A 21,376-nucleotide genomic window follows, 5' to 3' on the forward strand; every position below is an offset into this window, starting at 1 on the left:
AAAAAAACATTTGAAACATTTAATTTGATTTATAACCTTTCTGAAGTCATCAAATTTTCTTTGCTTTCCTTCTACTTGTTCTAAATCAACAATATCTTCATCTGTTTTAACCACAGTTTCCTACGTGAATTTCATAAAAAAATTTAATGACATGGTAACAAGCCAAAAAAGAGATAAATATGCTTTTGCCATTTTGTTTAAATTATATATATATATATATATATATATATATATACAATATTCTATAAATTCTACCGAATATTTGTAAACTACCAAACATTCGGTAGAATTTATAGAATATTGTAAAAATTATGGTCTATTACCAACATATATATATATATATATATATATATATATATATATATATATATATATATATATATATATATAATCAAATAAGTTATACAGAGCTAAAAGCTGAAAGGTAAAAAATAAACCTTATCTGCAATCCATTGCGCCAACTCTCCAGCTTCTCTAACAAGTTGGTAGGCTTTACAAGATTCATCCAACTTCTCTTTCCTCTGGTTGCCAAGGTCCAAGAGATTTTTATATTGATTTTCTATCTGCCCTTGTCTGACTGATATGGTATATTCATCTGCCAAGTTACTTTGTGATGCTGTTAGATTGGAATCAATTTTTTTGACGTAAGCAGCAGGTACAAAGCCTTGTCTATCATTAACTTCTACTTTCCACCAATCCTATAAATAAATTTAAGTTGAAAGAAATTAAAGGAGCATTTGGAAGTGATAACGATAAACATAACTTTGAATATGTTGAAAAAAGTTTGGCAGAACAGCAAGATAAAAACACAAAGTAAATAACTTTAAATGATAAAATAATGCTAAAACTTTTTATATAACCACATATTGTATTGTCAGGGAATTATATTATAAACCTGTTTAAGTTTAAATCAAATTTGATGATCACACAATGGATAAAACCCATTCAAAAATTTTAAGTTATATAACCACAATAATGAATAATGTAATTGATATCTATAGTTGAAATATGGATATACAGATAACAGACGTTTGAAAATTACATTAAAGTTGCTAACCTTATTAGCACTGTTTAGAAGTGTTAAAATATCTCCTTTCTTCATAGAAACTTCCCTTGGACTTTTTTCTTGATAGTCATACAAGGCAACAACACATTCTTTACCAATGTCATCAATAACAGGTGCCTCTTGTTGCTGTTTCATTTAGGTGTTTGGAATAATCATGCATGTATAGCAAGTAATTAGAGAAGCTGTAATTTGATGACATAGAACCAACTAAAACAACGTCAACTGCAGAAAACGCATTTTTTTTGTTTTGATCTTTAATATGCAGCTTTGACATGCACAAAACTTTAAGGATAAACTTTCGTGTCACAAAGGCTTGTACCATCCACACCCCACAATGTACTCACACATTTCATATGCATATGCAAGCACATATTTGAATGGAATGAGTGATGGTCTAGTGTTTAAAGACGCCTGGTCCTGCTTAGCAGTGCATACAGTAACCAAGTTCGAATGTTAAAAAACGATCCCATTCTATCACATACCTTGCGTATCATACGTCTTTAAGTATGCATTCATGTACGCTGTTTGTGTGCTGTTGATTTCTTGGAACTTTGAAAGAGTGTGTAAGACCTTAAATCTTTCTAACCTCATCATATGCTCATGGTGCATGATCGATCATCTTAGAGATTCATAGAGAGTATTCGAACAAGTGTCATTATGTAATAACAGCGTGAGACACGGTAGTGCTAACTTCTCAACCATTTTACTACATGCAACAATATGGTTTCAAAGATTAACTGCATACCCTCATTTTCATAATTTTGAGACCTTAGTAAATTGTATACATAATTTTAAAAATGTCCAAAACAGTGAACGAATGAACAGTGAAAAATTTTTACATAGTGATATGAAAAGTTACAGCTATTAAACAAACCAACAATAAAACACTTCTAATCTAAAAGTACTTTGCATTGTTGGGCTTGTTCCTTGAGTTGTTCAACGACGGTTCCATAAGCATCAAGATCTGACATTAGGGCTTCATGTTTTTTCAAAAGTGCTTCTGCTGAATCTTCATCTTTTCCATAGTCTGTGTTGCCAACAATTGGCTCCTTTTCACGCATCCAACTGTCAGCCTCATTGGCATCTGCAAAGTACTGCTGGGCTTGCAAAGAATCATCCAAATCCTCTTTACGTTTGCTGGCTTTGTTCTATAACAAATAATTGGAGAAGTATTTTAAAAATTTCTTCATGCAAGATAATTTAATTTTAATAATATAAACATACTTTTAATAACAAAATATTTACCTTTAAAATTTCCCATTTGTCTCTTAGTTCCTTGACCTTCCTAATTATATCATCAGCAGCAAAATGGCCTTCTTTTACCATATTTTCACCCTGAGAACATACAGAAGTGATTCGGCTATCATGGCCTGATATTTCGGCTAGCAAAGCTTGGTGTTTTTTTATTAAATTTTGGACACCAATCAAATCCCGACCTGTGCAAAGGAAAAATTGTTACAGGTATAAACATAATGAAAACTAAAAATTAATATAGATTAGCATGAAAAAACAAAACATTGTAGGCAAAAATTTTGATTTTTGTAGATGACAATCATTTTTCAACACAAAGTCATTTTCATTATGAAACCTAACTTGGGATTACCATTTTTTAACACATTAATAATTCTCTTAAATTTAATCATAATTAATTAATACCTCTAATACCAATTAATACCTCTATTTGTAGAAGCAGCAATGGGTTCCTTCTCTCTGATCCAATCCTCTTCATCTTCGATATCCCTAAAAAACTGCTGCAACCTGAGAGCATCTCTCAGCTTCAGTTTCCTCAACTGCATTGGTTCATGAAGAGCTCTGTATCTTTCAATTAGGTGCAATTGTTTTGCCTTAATATTGTCAGCATCAAAATGACCTGTTTGAACAAACTGATCAGCAGCCTGAGTGATGCTGTCAATTCGATCCTGGAATGGTGAAATTGAGTTTGGAAAATATAAATCTCCAAGGTCTCCAAGGTTTTTGGTTTTGAAATTTAATTTTAACTAATAAATCTGTACTCTATTTAAATATTTTATAACTATAATCCTAATTTATTATACAGATATGCCTTTATTTTTTTTTAATTTCATCTTGTTAATATGGTTTGTTCTCGAGTTTATTTTGCTGTCAGATCGGTTGATTTTGCATGATTTGTTTTTATTTTGATGGCATTTATTAGTGACACTAAAATACCAATTTATTACCTTGGGAAATCCTTTTTTCAAAAAGCTTTTTTAAAAAATTGTCTCAAAATAATAAAGCTCCTTCTCACAATTCTCAATCAGTTACAGTGTTATAAATAAATGAGTAAACAAACAAATAAATGATTAACAGACAAAAATGAATGAATGAATGAATGAAAAAATAAAAAATCTTGCCTTTTTAGCATTTTAAATTATGACTGAATTCGAAATACCATTAAAAATCGAAAAAAATTGTGGAAATTTTTGACTCACCTGCCTGGCAGCTACATCTGCTTCCAACAGAGAATGTTTCTTTTGCAGGTTTTGCACACTAGTCAAATCCTTGAATAAATGAAAAGTTTTTCAATATAAAAAACATATTTATAAACGAGGCACCTTTTTAAACAAAGTTATTGTCTGTAAAATTAAAAAAAAGCCTCATTCTTTAATGATTAGGAATATTTTGGAAAAAATTGTCTACACATCCATAATTTGTATACAAAATCTGTGATCATTGTCCTTTTGACTCAGAACTAATAATTTTTGAGATCAACTGAATTGTTTTACACACATATGTACACAAACTCGTATAAATATATTATAGTCTAAAAATTCTATGCTTGTTTCAACATTGCTGACTTTGTTACGCAGCTATTGGATATAATAAACTTTAAATTTATTTTTTCAATTCAATTTGTTAGCTAACAATGCAAATTGTTCGCTCATTTTTGATTATTTTATTGGAACATTTAAATTGTTTAAAAAGTAAAAATTATATTAAAAAAACCATGTTTACAAAAATGCATTTTTATAGATCTAATGTGATACGTCATTTTATGACATTTTCTACTACCATGATAATCCCTATCAGGAAACAAAGTCTGTTTACAGCGTTATATCTCTATGCTGACAGACTTTTCTAGATATGTACAAGTTTAACATAGTAGATTTCAATAAACTAATTTATTCAAATAGCCAGTTGCCAATTAATCTTTAAAGTTTCAAACAAATAAGTATTTAAGTATTTTGATGGCCTAGTGGTTAAAGTAGCCTGTTGCTGCTTCGCAGTGAGTGCAGTGACCGGGTTCGAATATTTAAAAAATATGTTGTTTATCACGTATTCACAGACTATGTGCGTTGTTGACTACTCTGAACCTAGTCTTGTCGATGGTCTCTAACTATCCTCGACCCGAACATACTTGGGTCTCGTGGCCGAGTGGTTAGCGTGTCCGCCACTCCCACGACCCGGGTTCGAATTCTGCAGTTTTTACAGCTACTGGGAGTAGCCGACCCCCAGTCAACCCAGCCGTCCATCCTTTCGAGGATGGTAAATGGGTAGACGACGTAAGTTGTCGCATGTTGGCCGGCGAGATGACTCAGTGGTTCAAATGCGTGCTGAGTCAAACATTTCAATGGCTATAATATACTCAGCGTATATGATGCGGTGCTTGCGCGTGCACATAAATACATGTGTACGTCGTGTGAAAAGAATAAACAGCCTTTGTGGAGAAGATGGCTGCTTCATATCAATGGATGAAGATATGAAGAACATAATAAAGATATATAGATTATATATCTGTAACATTGTAAGTGGTTCTGCGTATGTCAGAGCTGCAATAATAAAGACTAATAAAAAAAAAAAAATTTTAAATATTTCCAAACTTGTCTACCTTTCCGAAATCTTCTGAAGTTAATTGTCCTTCTATTTCTCCTAGCCAGATCTCAACATCTTCAACATTTCTGTTGAACTGCTGTTGATCATTTGCCTCTTTCAATTTTGACCCTGCAAAGTTTAACCAGGCATATTAATCAATAACAACACCACCACAGACAAATCATGGTTAATAAGAAAACTTCATCTATTAAATCCTGAAAAAAGCAAAAGAATTCATTGATACACAAAAAAACAAACCTTTTCTGTCACTTTGATCAACTAGTTTCTGCCAGAGCATAATGATTTCTCCCAACCTTTCTCTGAAAAAAAATGTTTAATCAATTGTAAAAAAAATTTCTGCTGTTTGCAATTATTTCAAGAACTGCACTTATTTTATAAAAAGTATGTAACATCAAATAAAAGCAAAACAAATTTAATAAAACCAACACTACTAGGTTAACTTAGCTCAGATAAAAGGTGATTTAAAAACATAAAATATGTTTTTATGCTAACATATATATATATATATATATATATATATATATATATATATATATACATATACATATATATATATATATATATATAATTTCTCTCAAAGGAATGCAATATTCCACATGTTTATAGGGCCAAAAGACTTTTATGATCTTTTCGTTCTACTCACTCAGTGTTTAAATGAAACCATGTATGAATGTACTTATGTGATTAAAAAGTATTAAAGATTTGATGTCAGACATGTAAACTGACTTGATATGATCTTTGTTGTAATGATTTTGGCTGATAAGATCTTCGCCTGATTTTGTTACAGTTTCGATGCGAGCTTGATTTGCTTGCAGCTCAGAAGCAAAGTTTTCATGTTTCTGTAGCTTTCCTTGCAAGTTGGTAGGATCCTGTTAAGCATTAATTAAATACTTAAGTAATTAATAAAATCAATAGCACTGCAGCTTAATAACTGCATCGTGCACTTGAATAAATATGTGTATATAGTTTCAAATACTTACATTAAAAATTTAAAATAAGGTAAAGAATGAAGATTATCATTTCACCATATTTCTCACCAAATAGCCTTCATCAGACGCTGCTTTCAGTTTCTCATGAATCCATATCTTTGTTTCATCATAATCTCTTTCAAACATTTGATTTTTATAAGATTCTTCCAACACATGACGTCTTGATTTAGCTTTTGCATTCAACAAATTTCTTCGATTTAATAGCTGTTTGTAATGAATTATTTGAATTAAACATCATTAGCTTAATTACTTTAATTACTATTATAAATCAGACGTATGTATTTGAATTATGTCAAGTTTTTTATAATTTGCATTAAATGGAAGAATCAATGTACAACTAACAGCATCTCTACGAATCTTCACGTCATCAGCAGCATAATGATTATTCTCAATCAATTTACATGCAAATTCATCCAGAGCTTTAATTTTTTCTTCCTGAGCAGCCAATGACTTTTCAAAGTCGTCATGCTTCTTGATGAGGGCTTCAACGGAGTCCAATGAATCACCCAGATCTTCATTTGCTAAAAATGCCTTTAACAAAATTTACATAGCTGACAATGTAAATAAATCGAAAATTATTAAAATTTAAATAATATCTAAATATTGAAACAAAGCAGTAACACAATTTAGTGTGAAATTCATAATGAAACCTCTTGTTTAGTCATCCATGCATCTGCCTGTTCAGTATCTCTATAAAACAGTTGAAGATCCATGCATTGCTCATATAATATCCGCTTGTTTTCCCACAATTCCAACAGACTAGTCTTCTCATTAGCTAATGTAACTAGTTTTTCTTTGACTTCCTGAACTGCTGGGTGGTTGGAATCTAACAATTTTTGTCCTGCTTCTGCTGTCAGTCGAAAGCTGTCTTCTCTAGCATCTATTTCTCCCTGACAACAATTTATTCATAAGAAAATTCACAAATTCCATTGTAACTAGGCATATTAATATGAATGTTCTCCCATGTTTTCACATTTATATTTTTGCTTGAATTTAGTTGGGTCCATAAATCAAGGAAATTTTATTACTTCTTCACAAAATATCTGATGAAATTCTCAATTTTATTAACATGTCTAACTCTAACAGAAAAGGATTGACAAGATTTAAAACATTTTCAAAAAAAGTTTCTGTTTGTGCAGTTGTTCTAAAATGAATCATCTCAAGATTTAGGCTTAGGCATTTTTAGTTTTTGTTGTCAATGATAAAAAACAATTGCTTTTGGTCATATTTAAATAAAAAACTTTGATAAAAAAATATCTTGCTGGTCATAATTTCTAGATATAACTATTATAGCTTTGCAATCAATCAATCAATCTTCGTTTTGCGTCCAGAGACCGGGTTCCCTGAGGTAGGACGTTGTTTTCTTTGCCATCAACTTTTTGCGCCAAATTAGACGATCAGTTGTTATTATATTATTGCTTTGCAAGGCTGACACAAATTTTAATTGGACTCAAAATACAGGATCATTTATTTTATGGGTTGTCAATATTTATTTATCCATTTACACATTTATTTAAAACACTTAAAAATTCGTTTCTTAATTTCTTAACACCTCATGATACAAAGTTTTTATATATAACCATCAGAAACTAGATTTAAGGGTAAGAGAAATCAATAAATTGACTCAGCCATGAAAAGACAAATATTCAAATGCCTTACAATTTTTTTAATGTTCAATGAACAATATTTCTTTATTAAAAGTAATTAAAAAAACAAAATACTTAAAAAAAAACTAGATGCTGTAGCCTTTTTAAAAATTACAAAAAACCATTTTATGAGTCCTCACACAATTCTATTTAAATATGCAGAGGGTTGATAAAATTAGTTGGCTTTAGTTTTTCTCATTAGTTTCAGAAAAATTAAAAATTTTCTGTTTTAATGATTAACAAAGTTATAGCAAATAAGATGCTCTAATAGGTTGATAACAGAGCAAAAAGTAAGCATATTTTCCAATTAAACAATGGGAATAAGGAGTGTTTTTTGGTAAAAAATGCTACAAATGAAATCAAGGTAACTCCAAATTAAATATAGGAAACTCAACGCATCAACTAACACTTGCAGCAATTTATTGAACACTTCATTAGAGAACTGACTTCCTTAATCAAGAAATAAGCTTCATTAAGAATAAGGTAAATAAAGTAGTTAATACCTTTACTAATATTTTTATAATAAAAAAAAGTTTGGTATATTTATAAAAACCTTATGCTCTTGATGCTTTTCCAGAAGAGCCTCAGCACCTGCAACATCTTTAGCCAATTCATCAACAGTTATAATAGCTTTTGTATCAGATATCCAGCTGATTAGGTCTCTGTAATCAGACAGAAACCTGTGCAGATAAAATGATGACTCCAAGTTGTTTTTTCTATTTGAAGCCTGTAAAAATATTATTATAATAATTTAATTCAATCAAGTAAATAATAGCCATATGACAATATATTGTAAAAAATTTCTCATTTGTTTAGCAAAGCCAATCAAGTTGTTTCTTAACTATATATGTAAAAGATGGATTTTCCTATTTTCCTAATCAACATGAAATAATGAATTGCAAATTTTTAGAGTTATTCAAAGTTTAGACAATTAAACAATTCTTTCAGCTCTTTATTTTTAACAAAATTATTCTGATATATTTAGCTTAGCCCAAAATTTAAGAAAAGATTATTTTGAAAATAAATATTCTTTAAAATTAAATAGCAGTGGTTTAATAAAGAGAATTTAAGTTTTAAAAACTAAACTTATTTTAAACACCGTTAAAAAATGATGAAAAAATTTTAATACTAGAACAATTTAATTAGCCAAATAAGAAAAGATTAATAATACATGAAAATTTTGTAAACACAATTTGGCAAAAAATTAAAAGTGACAAAACAACCTTTTCAATAAGATTTTGCCAGCAGTTAAGAATATCTTGTTGCTTCTTTGTGATGTCTTCTACCTGATCAGGATGAATTTCACTCAAACGATTTGATTCACTTTCAAGATTCTTGACCTGTGAAAAGTTTCATTTTGAAAGTTATTACCATTATTTATTATTATTTTATTATAAATTAAAACCTTTTTTGCAATTATATTTATTTACTATATAATAAATATAATAATAAATTATAAAAGATCAAATGTATAGCACCCTTCTTCAAAACAGTCAAAGGCATGGTGACGCAACATAGCCTTATATTTTTCAAACAAGAAATATACGTGAATATATATATATATTTATAGAATATTGTAAAAATTAAGGTCTATTACAACACACGTTTAGACGACATTTTTCCCGAGATCGGGGGTTGCCGTTTGGCTACCTATGATGAAACCGAAATACCCCTCGACGCCATTCCATCATAAGTAATTTATTTGGCTAATTTTTACGCAGGACGCCCTTCCTTACGCAACCACAGTTATAAGCGGTGGCCTAGCCTTTGATGATCCAACATCACTCACAAGGCAGTGAGGGTCAGTTTAATGTCATAACCAGGAGAAAAAAATTATGGTCTATTACCAACATATATATATATATATATATATATATATATATATATATATATTGGTTGTAATTTCTTTTGCTCTGGGGTTTTTCTTGGTTTTGCTAGTTATTATCGTATTACTGAATTGATTTTAGTTGCGTTATATAGACATAATTTTGCTGATTAAAGTGTTATAAATTTTATTATAGTTAATTGTTGCAGTTAATTTTGTTTATTTAATTTGATTTATCTTAATTTGGCTTATAATTAGTGTTTAACCGACGCAGTTTGAACGGTTATAGTTGTATTATAGGATAGTTTCTGAAGTTGTATCGTTTGTTCTTTACTGTTTGTGCTGTGTTGCTCTTACAGACTTTGTATACGAACTGAGATACTTACTATCGTAAACATTATTGTTTTGTGCTGGATTAACTCTACAGACTTGTGAAACAAACTTAAATATTATCGTCATGGCTAAATCTCATTCTGCAGAGTCATTTGATAATATGATCTCTAAAGTTTTAGAAAAATCCAATGATAATGTGATGAAACTAATTGACAAGTTAATGGACAGATCAAATGAAAGTCTTGAAAAAATAATTATTCTGTCCAACAACAACCTGGAAAAACTGTTTGACAAATTCGACTCAAATGTTACAAAATTAATTTAAAAGTCAAATGAAAATGTGAGAAAATCATTGGCTCATTCAGAAAATATATTGAGTAAACTTTTCGAATCAACTGTCATTCGTATGGAGGCTCTCGGCAACAGTTTCGAGCGAGCAGTCAAAAGTATGTCGGAGGCCGTAACTGAGTCAATGGGCCAACTTCTTACAACAGTGGCTGCTCTGAGTACCAGTGTTTCAGAGTGCCAAAAACAGGTCTTAAAAATGAATGAAACTCCCTTGATTGAATCAATGACCAGGGCCCTATGGGCGGTTGATCAGGAGCGTAAAGACGAGGAACGACGAGCCAGCAATGTCATTATCTCTGGCATGGATATGCAGCCCGGAATCAACGATAAAGACGCTGTTTCTACATTATGCGAGAATTATCTGACACTTTAACCGCAGATTGTCAAAACACGTCGAATCAACAACAAAAAGGTCTGTGTAACTCTATCAAGTCCTCAAACAGTTGATGACTTGATATCATCATCAAAACTATTGCGTTCATCGCCGAACACCAAACATATCTTAATCAACCATGACCTTTCAAAACGACAAGCCGAGCAGGCCTTTCTTAAACGCCAGGAACGACGTCTTGCAAGACCAAATCAGATATCCAGCGGCGTGCAGCCCTTTCGTTCCACGTAATATGAACCGGACACTTCGTATGTCTCTAGCAAATGTTAGAAGTTTGCAGAATAAAAAGAATGACCTTAATTTATTTTTGTCAGAATACGACCCTGACATTTTTTCTGTTATTGAAACATGGCTTTCACCAGAAGATCGTGATGAGTTAATACTACCTTCTGGTTTTTGTTTTGTTAGAAAAGACCGTGAAACACGTGGTGGTGGAGTGGCTTTTGTCATTAAAAGCTCAGTTCATTACAAGGTCGTGAAAACACCAACAAAATACTCTCACATCGAAATAATCTCAATTGATGTTTTTTCTTCATCGACAACATATCGTTTCATCTCCTACTACCGCAGTGGTGGATTTGACAATTTGGCTGTCGACTATGCCATTGATAGCACACAATGCATCAGGGAGCTATGCAACGGTAATGTTAACTGCCTACTGGGCGATTTCAACCTACCGCTTATTGATTGGAATAACTATTCATCGCCAGATAACGCAATTTATAATTGTTTCATTGAACTTTTTAACGATCTTGGCCTGCATCAACTGGTGGACCAACCTACACGAGGTCAGAACATTTTGGACCTGGTTCTTTCTGACGATGCCAGCTTACTAGCCGAACTGGAAGTTTCCTGCCCATTTGCTTCAAGTGATCATTGCTGTGTTAATTTTACAATCAACTGTTTTAGCAACAATTCGACCAACAACAATGCCCACAACAGAACATTTTTTTACGATTTCAACAGAGCAAACTACACTGTCCTGAATGATTATTTGTCAACAATAGATTGGGATTGCCATTTTCAATATTGTTTTGATGTTAATGCCTGTTGGAATATATTCGAACAAATAATCAACCATGCCATTTCAACCTTTGTTCCTTTGATTGGTCGGAATAGTTTACCGCCCAAGCGTTCAGTACCCGAGCCACTTCGTCAATCATACCAAGTCAAACTCCATTTTTGGAAAAAATGGAAACGAAGTTCAAATTCAGAGGACAGAGATTGTAATGGTAGAATGGACAATGAACCTAACCCTCCTAGATACTCTAATCATGACTACCCATTTATCGCATGACTAGAGAAAACAACCTATTGTCGAAAGGAAATGTTAGAAGTTTTTATCAATATATTAATAACAGATTATTTTCCAAACCTCAAGTTTCCAGCTTAAAAATTGATAATAACAATACATCCAGTGACCCGATAGTTATGGCAAACACCTTCAATAGTTATTTTGCGTCAGTATTCACAATTGATGACGGAATACCTAGTACTCTACCTTCCCGTACTACAAAAACAATTGACGACATCTGTTTTACTCCTCATTCAGTTTATCTAGCTCTACGCAGTTTGAAAAATTCACACTCATCTGGTCCTGATAATATTCCCAATATCCTTCTCAAAAGGTGTGCTTCAAGTTTAGCTGTTCCTCTGTGTCATATTTTTGATACATCCTTTAAGAATGGGCTTCTACCCACTATATGGAAGACTGCTATCGTTACTCCTATTCACAAAAAAGGACCAACTAATTACCCCAGCAACTACAGACCTATATCGCTAACATGTTCGTGTTGTAGAGTCATGGAAAAAATTATTAACGGCAGTCTCCGGAATTATTTGTTAGACAATAATTTAATATCTTTCTTTCAACATGGATTTTTGCCTGCCAGATCAACTTCCTCTAACATCATCAAATTTGTTAGTGATTCTTTGTCGATCCGTCAAACAAAAGAAAGTTGCGATACAGTTTATCTCGATTTTCAAAAAGCATTCGACTCAGTTTCACATGCCAAGTTGATTTGCAAATTACAGGCTTGCGGTGTAACTGGCAAATTATGTAGCTGGTTGACTGATTTTTTACATGAGCGATCTCAATTTGTTCAAATTCTTAACAAATCATCTAGTTCTACAGCTGTAACCAGTGGTGTTCCCCAAGGAAGTGTCCTTGGGCCAACTCTTTTTCTCATATTCGTCAACGATATAGATGACTGCATTTCATCATGCCCTGTTTCTATGCTGCTTTTTGCGGACGACATCAAATTATACGCCCGATCATCTAACTCTATTCAACTTCAACGGTCAATCAACAATATCGTATCATGGAGTAACAAATGGCAACTGCCACTGTCCCCTAACAAATGCTCAACTTGTTCCTTCATTCCATCAAGAAATATTACAGTTACAAATCAATACACGATTGATCACCATGTTTTAACACCTAATGAGTGTTTTAAAGATCTTGGCGTAATAATTGACAAACAACTTAACTTCAATCGGCATATCAATGACATCACGCACAAGGCATCAACACGAGCTCGGCTTTTAATTAAATGTTTTACATCAAGAGACAAAAACCTACTAATTAAAGCTTATTGTACCTATGCTCGTCCCTTGTTGGAATATTGTTCTCCTGTCTGGAATCCTCATTATCGATATCAGCTGATGAAGATCGAAAGTGTTCAGAGAAGATTTACTAAAGCCATCCCCTCAATTCGCCATCTTCCATACCTATCACGTTTAAACTCAGTTGGCTTGCAAACGTTAGAACATCGTAGATTGATTTTCGACCTGTGTTTTTTATTCAAAATATTGAACAACATCATCAACTCCGATCTGATTGATCAATTTACCCCGTCGTCATATCTATCAACTCGAGGTCATCACCGTAGACTGCACGAATCCAATTCTAATAACAACACAACAAAATACTTTTTTTGCAACAGGATAGTTAAAATTTGGAATGCACTGCCTGAGGAAGTAGTTTCCTCACCTTCATATGCCATTTTTAAAACGAAACTACTTACTGTTGACCTTAGAAATTTTTTGCAGATTAAATAACTTAATAACTATCCATGTTTATTGTTTGTATTTTTCTGATTATGGTCTCCATATTATGCAAAACCTGTCATTTCTTTCTTTTTCGAGATACATTTTTCTTTTACTCTTTGATATATTATAAATTATAAAATATTTCAAACATTTAACACAATTATGCTTTCCATATATTGTTCAACTTGTCTTTTTACACTGTATTATAGGAATCTTGTGTTGTGTTCTATTGGAATTAAATGCTGTATATATGTGTTTGTGTGTGTGTGTGTGTGCATGTATATATATTTTTAGCTGTTCATATTTAATTCACTGTTTATGACCTTGACCATACATGTTATTTTTAACTTTGCTCATTAATGATTAGCTGAATGATATTGACGATGTGACTGGTAGTTATTTCATTATTTTGGTTGTTTTCATTATATTTCTGCTTCACTGTTACGATTAATTAGTTATTGAATCTTCTTTTTTTTTTTTTTTTTCACTGACTGACGTTTATTATATTTGAAGAATTGTTGATTTCTTCCCTGACTGGGTAAGCGGCATGTCAATGCCCTCTGGTCAGTTGGGTCAAATAAATATATATACATATATATATTTTGGGTTTAGACTATCATAAATGCAATTATTTATAAAGATTACTGCATTTTCGGCATTATTCAACTTGTAGTTGAGTTTCTCAATTTTTATTTATAAAGATCACTGCGTTTTTGGCATTTTCAACTTGTAGTTGAGTTTCTCAATTTAAAGACAGAACAATACTATATAACTACACTGATGATGGCAGTTGATGTCGAAAAGAGCTTTTCTGTAGTAATAACGTTATTAATAATGTTTTGTCAAAAATGTCAAATATTAAAAGTTTTTTATTTAACCTTAATAAACTTCATCAAGATGATAAAAGTCTCGTTAGAAAAATTGAGAAACACAACTACAAGTTGAATCATGCCAAAATAAATATATATATATTTATACATATTTGTAACATTTCACAAATTTCAATTCCCTAAAAAAAATTAGTTAATAAATAACCTTTTCACATAAAGCCCCCAAGTCTCTTTCCAAAGTTTCGTGTTTTCTTTGAAGTGCTTGAACAGAAGGAAGATCTCTACCATAATCATCTGACGATAGCAGTGTATCTTTTTCAATCATCCAGGCAATCGTTTCTTCTGCATCTCTAATGGATTAATTTTAAAATCATCAATAAATTCAACATCCTAGCTCTGGTTCATCATATCATGTAACAATTTGATTTGGACAATATAAGCCAAGCATCACACTGCCTAGAGCATTGTTGATAAATGCAGAACATATGTAGATGAACAATACTATTCCGCTAGTCTGCAATAATTTTCCAAAATATCACAGCAAAAAACTATTTGAAAAAGCAAGAAGTCTTTCAAGTAGATTAGCAAATAAAAAAGGCATCCTTTGTTCTCTGTTTTCTTTTGTAAATGATGCATTATGCAATAGGTTGAGATCTATGACATCTAGATTTGAATCTGGATCCACATCCTGTTGAATTCCATTTCAAGTTGAGTTTTTACATAGAACCAATAGTGAAAATATAAAAAAGCTGCAGCTAGCTAGGACATCATCCTGATGAAAAACTCAATCCAATAATAAAAAGATGAGGTAGTAACTTCTAAAAAAATTGATTTAAAAAACGGAAAAATTTAGAAAGCACACTGGTTTCCTGTTTTAATTATAATTTTTTTTAATATTACAGACTCTCACATGAAAAGCATCCAAAAAGAATATGTAACAATACATTAGAGGATTCTTTTTAAACGACAGGCAAGGTTTGAAAAGAGGAACAGTTAATATTTATTTAATACAATTCTCTCAATATTTTTCAGAGGCATCAGCAACATACACAGAGTGCATATAATACATGTGAAACAACACATAACACACAACGTGATAGGCGGGGATCTCTTTGCAATAGTTGCACCAGGCAATTATTGTTACGCTATTGCGCCAGCAATACATTTCAAGATGAAGAATATTTATAGTTTAAGCAATTATTCAATTCAAAAAATAGCATAAACAATCTGCAAACCTATTAAAATTCTGAATTTCATGAGCTCCAAACAAACTCTTTTCTCTTTTTGATGCCAAATTTTTTAACTTTTCCCATGCTTCATTTAATTCCTTCAAGTTGATAAAAAAATAATAAGTTTGAAACCATGTGTAACTCACAAATTACCAAAATGAACTAACCATTCTTTTACTCTGGATAGTGTCTTTGTCAGGGTGATCATCTTCATCAATAAGTTTGTTGGCTAATTGATTGATTTCAGTCACGTGCTCTTCATGATTAATTAAATCTTTCTGGAATTCATCAAATTTTTTCTGCAAGACCTCAACATGTTCCAAATCCTGTCCATACTCATTCTGATTAAGGAAGGCTTCTTTATCATTAATCCAGAAGAAAATCTTTTCACATTCTCTCATAAACTGAATAAGCCTTAGAGCTTGCTTTAACTTGAGTCCTTTTTCTTGTAACTTGTGAAACAGCATATCCCATAAATAATGTAATTCTTCCAATCGTTCCTGTATATATAAAACACAAATATATGAAGATGAGCATAGAAAAATAATACTGTTATCTTAAATCTCAACCTTATATTTAACATTTTTTTAATAACTCATTTTATTCTATTTTTGGTTAGCCCACTGAACATTTCATTTTATGTCATTTTTCCTTCATAACATTTTTGAATTTATTGCTTGCATTTTCAATGTTTAAAAAAAGTTAGTTAGTGATCAACAGACTAAATAAAAAAAATTTTGAAACAATTACATAAAAAAACTCATGTATGAACATCTTTAATGTGATAAAAATAATGAAAAGAAATTTATTGCCCTATTGTCCAAAAAGAAAAAGAAAATATTCATTAGCAAACACAAGAATCAAATTTTTTTCAGACACAAAACAAGAAATGGCAAAGATATCAAGTTTTGCTGTATAAACTATATATTGATAAATGTGCACTTAAACACAGACAAATGGTTTTATCTTGTGACTTTATTTTAATGTTTTATTCAACTTAAATTTATTTATAGATTGAATTAATTAGTAAACTGCATAATTATGCATAATAGTTGCATACTTATGAAAAATATAAGCATTTTTATAATACATTATATTTCAAATATGAGTGTCCTACATTCCAGTCACATACTTAATCAAATTTCTAAAATGTCTGAGCTATTATTATATATTATTATTATTATTATTATAATTTAGAACTAACTTATTCAAGTTGTACTCTTTTTAATTATTGATGAGCTTCGTAGATTATGGTGATTATCATACCATTTAAATTCTCATTATTATTATTATTGTTATTATTATTATTGTTGTTGAATTTGATAAATATTTCAATTTTAATAAATTTATTTTTATAATTTTAATTTTAAATTCGTTTATTGCTGCCAAAGCTACAATATGCCCGCATTGTTCTAAAGAATTTAAGTTTATTAACAGACACTCCCGGAGGTGTACTAACTTACATTCAAACTCTAATTTAAATATTCCTTTGAACAACAACAACGTTAATATTTTTCCTAATTTATTAACAAATAATAATAATATTTTACCGGATATTTCTGATTTTACGTTGTCATGCTGCTGTGGAAAACGTTGTAAAGGTCGGTAAGGACTTACAATGCACCAGAGATCTTGTAAGACTTATAAATCATTAAAGCCTGACACTTCCAAAGTTGAAACAGACGACGTCAGCGACAGCACGTAAACAACTTTCAAACACACATCAACAACAGCTACCATTTCAAAACCACTTCCAGGAATAAAAATGCCAAAATCATCATCACATTGGTCTGAAGCCAACACATTCTTCCAAATGGAACTCAAACCCCTAGATATCATCTCAGACATTGACAGCTTCGCTACAAACTTTCAGGAGACAATATACTCCTGCTTCGCTGCCAACTGTGTAACGCTGAATTCAAAAACAGAACAGCCCATAACGCAGTCAACAACCGTGATATTAGGCAACTGAAAATGAAATGAAAAAACTTAAAGTTCCTAGCTCGGACCAATCAACAACTCAACAAAGAAGTAAGTGTATTGAGTAAAAAAATAAGAACAATGTTAAAAGCAATAAAATTACAAAAAATCAACAACAACAGCGACAACAATATTTCAGCAAAACTAAAAAAAAAATTTTTGGAAGACATGCAACATCATCTTCTCAAAATCAAACTCTCAATCTCCGCTTTTCAACGTTGAGACCGCCACCAAGTACTTCAATGATATCTTAAAACCTAGCGACCGTACATCGTTTCGTCTTCCTAGCTGGATTCCTCCTTTTCCCCCCCATCATACACCGGCAATTTAGAACCTCCAACTTACAATGAAATCACAACAATTATTAGAAAAAGCAAAGCCAAAGCATCACCATGTCCGTCAGACCAAATCTCAATCATAGCTTTTAAAAGATGTCCTATACTCAGGACATATCTTCATAAACTATTAATATTGTGTTGGAAATCAAAAACAATTCCACAGTCCTGGCGCAGAGGGTCGACAATCCTGATCTACAAGAAAGGCAACGCCATCGACGCTTCAAATTTCGCCCAATCACTCTACAACCAGTACTATACAAAGTATTTTCCGCTTTAATAAAATCCAGATAGTATAATTTTCTTGAAAAAAATAATTTTATCAACAATAATATCCAGAAAGGCTTCTATCCAGCAGTTGATGGATTGGCCGAACATACACAAATGATCTCCCATTTGTTAAATAACGCAAAAAGACACCAACGTACCATTGTAGTCGCATTGCTAGATCTACGGAATGCATTTGGAGAAGCAAATCATCATCTTATCGATTCCGTTTTAAAATACCATCATATTCCACAGCCATTTCACGAATTAATTAATTCAATATATTCTGACTATTCAATATCAATAGCAATTAATGGTGAACTAACGCAGGCAATACCAGTCAGAAAAGGTGTGCTCCAAGGCGATCCGTGTTCACCATTACTTTTTAATATATGCTTCAATCCTCTCATGATGATTCTAGACAGTCAGGAATACAAACAATTTGGTTACCTGTGGGGCCCAACCTCCGACTTAAAAGCTAGATCATGGCTCCAATTTGCCGACGATTCGGCAATAATATCACACAGCACTGAAGGCGCACAAAAACTAATTGATCTAAACCAGGCCTGGTGCAGTTGGTCAGAGATGAAGATGCGAGTTGATAAATGCTCTTCCTTTGGAATGAGAAAACTTGATGGTACCTATCAACAATTCATGCCAAGATTGACCAGCTATCCCCAATGTAGAGATTGACCAGGGTTTCACTTATCTAGGCAAGTTATTTGACTACGATTGCAATGATAAAAAAGCAAAAAATATGATTCACACAAAAGTCATTCAACTGCTGGAAACAACTACAAAATTAGATGTCAGCCCACAACAGAAGCTTCAAATTTTAAAAAGATACCTACCTTCACAGTTAAATTTTAAACTGCGTAGCTACAAATTCTCGCCTGACCTGGATATCTGAAAACCTAGATAACCTAATTGTAGAAACGGTTAGAGAATGGCTGAGCATGCCAATCACAGCTGCGTATCGGAACTATTATCACTGCCTTCGAAAATGACATCATCTCATTGAAAAAAACAGCGGAAAAAATGAGACTGAAACTCCGTAATTATTTCAAAACCAGCAGCAACAAAGAAATGCAATGTTTATGGAGAGAATCATCCATTGATTATATCAAGATTGATAATGAACTTGCGAAGGGAGGCACGTTAAAAACATCGCTTAAGCATCTGGAAGATGAGAGGATTAAATCTAACTTAAATCATCTACTTTCATTGCAGAGCCAAGGTCCACTACAAATTTGCCAGAAAGTATCTTGTCCAGCAGTTGCCAACAAGTGCGAATTTGTTCAAATGGGGCAAAACACAAAACCCTCTATGCCAATTGTGTGGTCTTCACCAGACAAATAAACATGTGCTCTCCAACTGCAGTTTCAAGTCTGCTCTAGGAGGATACACCGAAAGACACAACAATGTGTTGACCGCGATCATCACCTGGTTAAAAATCTGTGCTCCAGCCAACTGTATCATTATTATTATTATTGATTCACTCTGTTGGAATTCCTTAGAGGACTTTCAATCAATCAATCCTCGTTTATAGTCTCCATTTGTTATGTGTTGGACTTTTTTATTCCATTCATCAGTTTCTATCTCCAAGTCGATTTATCCATTGCATCAGTCTCCTTGAGACCAAGTGCCTTCAAGTCCTCGTGTATGGTCTGCGTCCAGGACTTTTGTGGGCTACCTTTTGGGCGGGTGCCAGGCCCCTGGTGCTCAGTAACAGAAATTATTTTATCGTTTCCGCTTCCCTTCACATGGCCAAACCATCGTAGGCGATGACGACGACATGCATCCTTCAACGTGCACAGTCCCAATCGGTTCAGGATCTCAGTTGTATGGATATGGTCCCTTAGGTCAACATGCTGCATCCAATGAATCATCTTCATGTCAGTTCGATGAAGCTGCTGTTCGAGTTTTGTTGTCATCAGTGGTACCGCTGAGCCTGTGGTCTCTGGTCATTGGCCATGTTCGGTGTGTGAGCACCTTCATGCTGTGATACACTGGCTATGAGGCGCGTCCCCAGGTGGTGGATAGGGGAAAGTCCTGGGCAGGGAAACCTTCTAGGATTGCATAAAATAATATGGAATAAGATGCTGCGAACCAATTGTACCAGAAGAAAGAAGACAACAATGAAAGAGGCAGAGGATCCTAGGACAACGGCTCTAACAGCGGATGATCTTCGATTCTAAATACACTGCCTTGTGGAACCGGAACCTTTGACCCAAAGGCTAGGTGCACTGCTTACAACAGTGTTCTCTTGGGCATGAGATAAACTGCAACCGCACCGCCTTATGTGCTTTCGGCAAAAAGGCTAGGCCCACTGCTTATAACTGCTGGTTGTCATTAGGAATTTTGCAATTCCAGATATAAAAATTTTTTGATCCAAACATCTTCTATGTCATTCCTAAGAGGACTTTACTGGGATTAAATGCTTTGATATATATCATATTATATCCACATCTTTCCAAAATTTTTCAGAAATAGTTAAAACTATAAATTTTATAAATTTAGTATAGATTTATTGTGATTTTATTTCATTCCATGCATTATTTTGACATTGACAAAAATAATAGAAAAGCTAAAAAACATGCAACATTTCAGAGTTATAAATTTGGTCAACGTTTCCTTGACACAACAGATGTAGGGATTTTTTGTCAAGTACTTTTTGCTTACAGCAATTAATTTTTTTGAAAAATTTTTCTTAAATTTAATTATTTAGTTTGAACGTTAAAACTAAAGTGACATTTAATAAAAATATGATATGATGTATTTTCACATCAATATTCACATATAAATAAAAGTAAAAATGATAAATTGAAATTATCATTTGTTTTCTATAAATATGTCATTGACAAGATTGGGTGATGTAATTGTTAGAAGCCTGGTGTTACATTGCAGTAGCTGGATTCTAATGTAATCAACTAATCATATGCAAGGTGAGAGATGAGTTAAATCATTCTCTTTCACATACCCTAAAATAGTTCAAAAATTTTAATAGTTTTGTACTGGTACTTGGAACCTCTTTCGAGATATATTAACTGGTAGTATTTGGATAATGCATAATTTATTTCATAAAATTTTATTGATTTTCAATAGTGATAAATCTGTAATTTATGGAGTAGTAACTAATTTGGTACAGACCAATAATAGTGATGTTTATGCATCTTTCAATAATTTTTGTACATTAGTAACTTTCATGCCTACTTGAGTCTTCATTTTGCTATT

At 32.3% G+C, this 21,376-nt stretch overlaps 1 protein-coding gene across 1 annotated transcript in view; it reads right to left on the reverse strand.

The window, feature by feature from the left end:
• Window positions 1-21,376, reverse strand: part of HELRODRAFT_156368 (hypothetical protein) — a gene marked incomplete at both ends in the record, with an annotated part of 37,450 nt that overhangs the window by 15,433 nt on the left and 641 nt on the right. The window contains 18 exons of the mRNA XM_009013478.1: window positions 37-120; window positions 438-698; window positions 1,058-1,192; window positions 1,972-2,214; window positions 2,312-2,502; window positions 2,742-2,985; window positions 3,517-3,585; window positions 4,914-5,026; window positions 5,156-5,217; window positions 5,645-5,787; window positions 5,956-6,111; window positions 6,250-6,438; window positions 6,558-6,797; window positions 8,107-8,280; window positions 8,777-8,893; window positions 14,537-14,681; window positions 15,567-15,658; window positions 15,728-16,060. Coding sequence (XP_009011726.1) covers window positions 37-120; window positions 438-698; window positions 1,058-1,192; window positions 1,972-2,214; window positions 2,312-2,502; window positions 2,742-2,985; window positions 3,517-3,585; window positions 4,914-5,026; window positions 5,156-5,217; window positions 5,645-5,787; window positions 5,956-6,111; window positions 6,250-6,438; window positions 6,558-6,797; window positions 8,107-8,280; window positions 8,777-8,893; window positions 14,537-14,681; window positions 15,567-15,658; window positions 15,728-16,060 — 2,991 coding nt within the window. The remainder of the gene's footprint in view (window positions 1-36; window positions 121-437; window positions 699-1,057; window positions 1,193-1,971; window positions 2,215-2,311; window positions 2,503-2,741; window positions 2,986-3,516; window positions 3,586-4,913; window positions 5,027-5,155; window positions 5,218-5,644; window positions 5,788-5,955; window positions 6,112-6,249; window positions 6,439-6,557; window positions 6,798-8,106; window positions 8,281-8,776; window positions 8,894-14,536; window positions 14,682-15,566; window positions 15,659-15,727; window positions 16,061-21,376) is intronic.

Source organism: Helobdella robusta (assembly GCF_000326865.2).
Source record: "Helobdella robusta unplaced genomic scaffold HELROscaffold_12, whole genome shotgun sequence".
NCBI lineage: Eukaryota > Metazoa > Annelida > Clitellata > Rhynchobdellida > Glossiphoniidae > Helobdella > Helobdella robusta.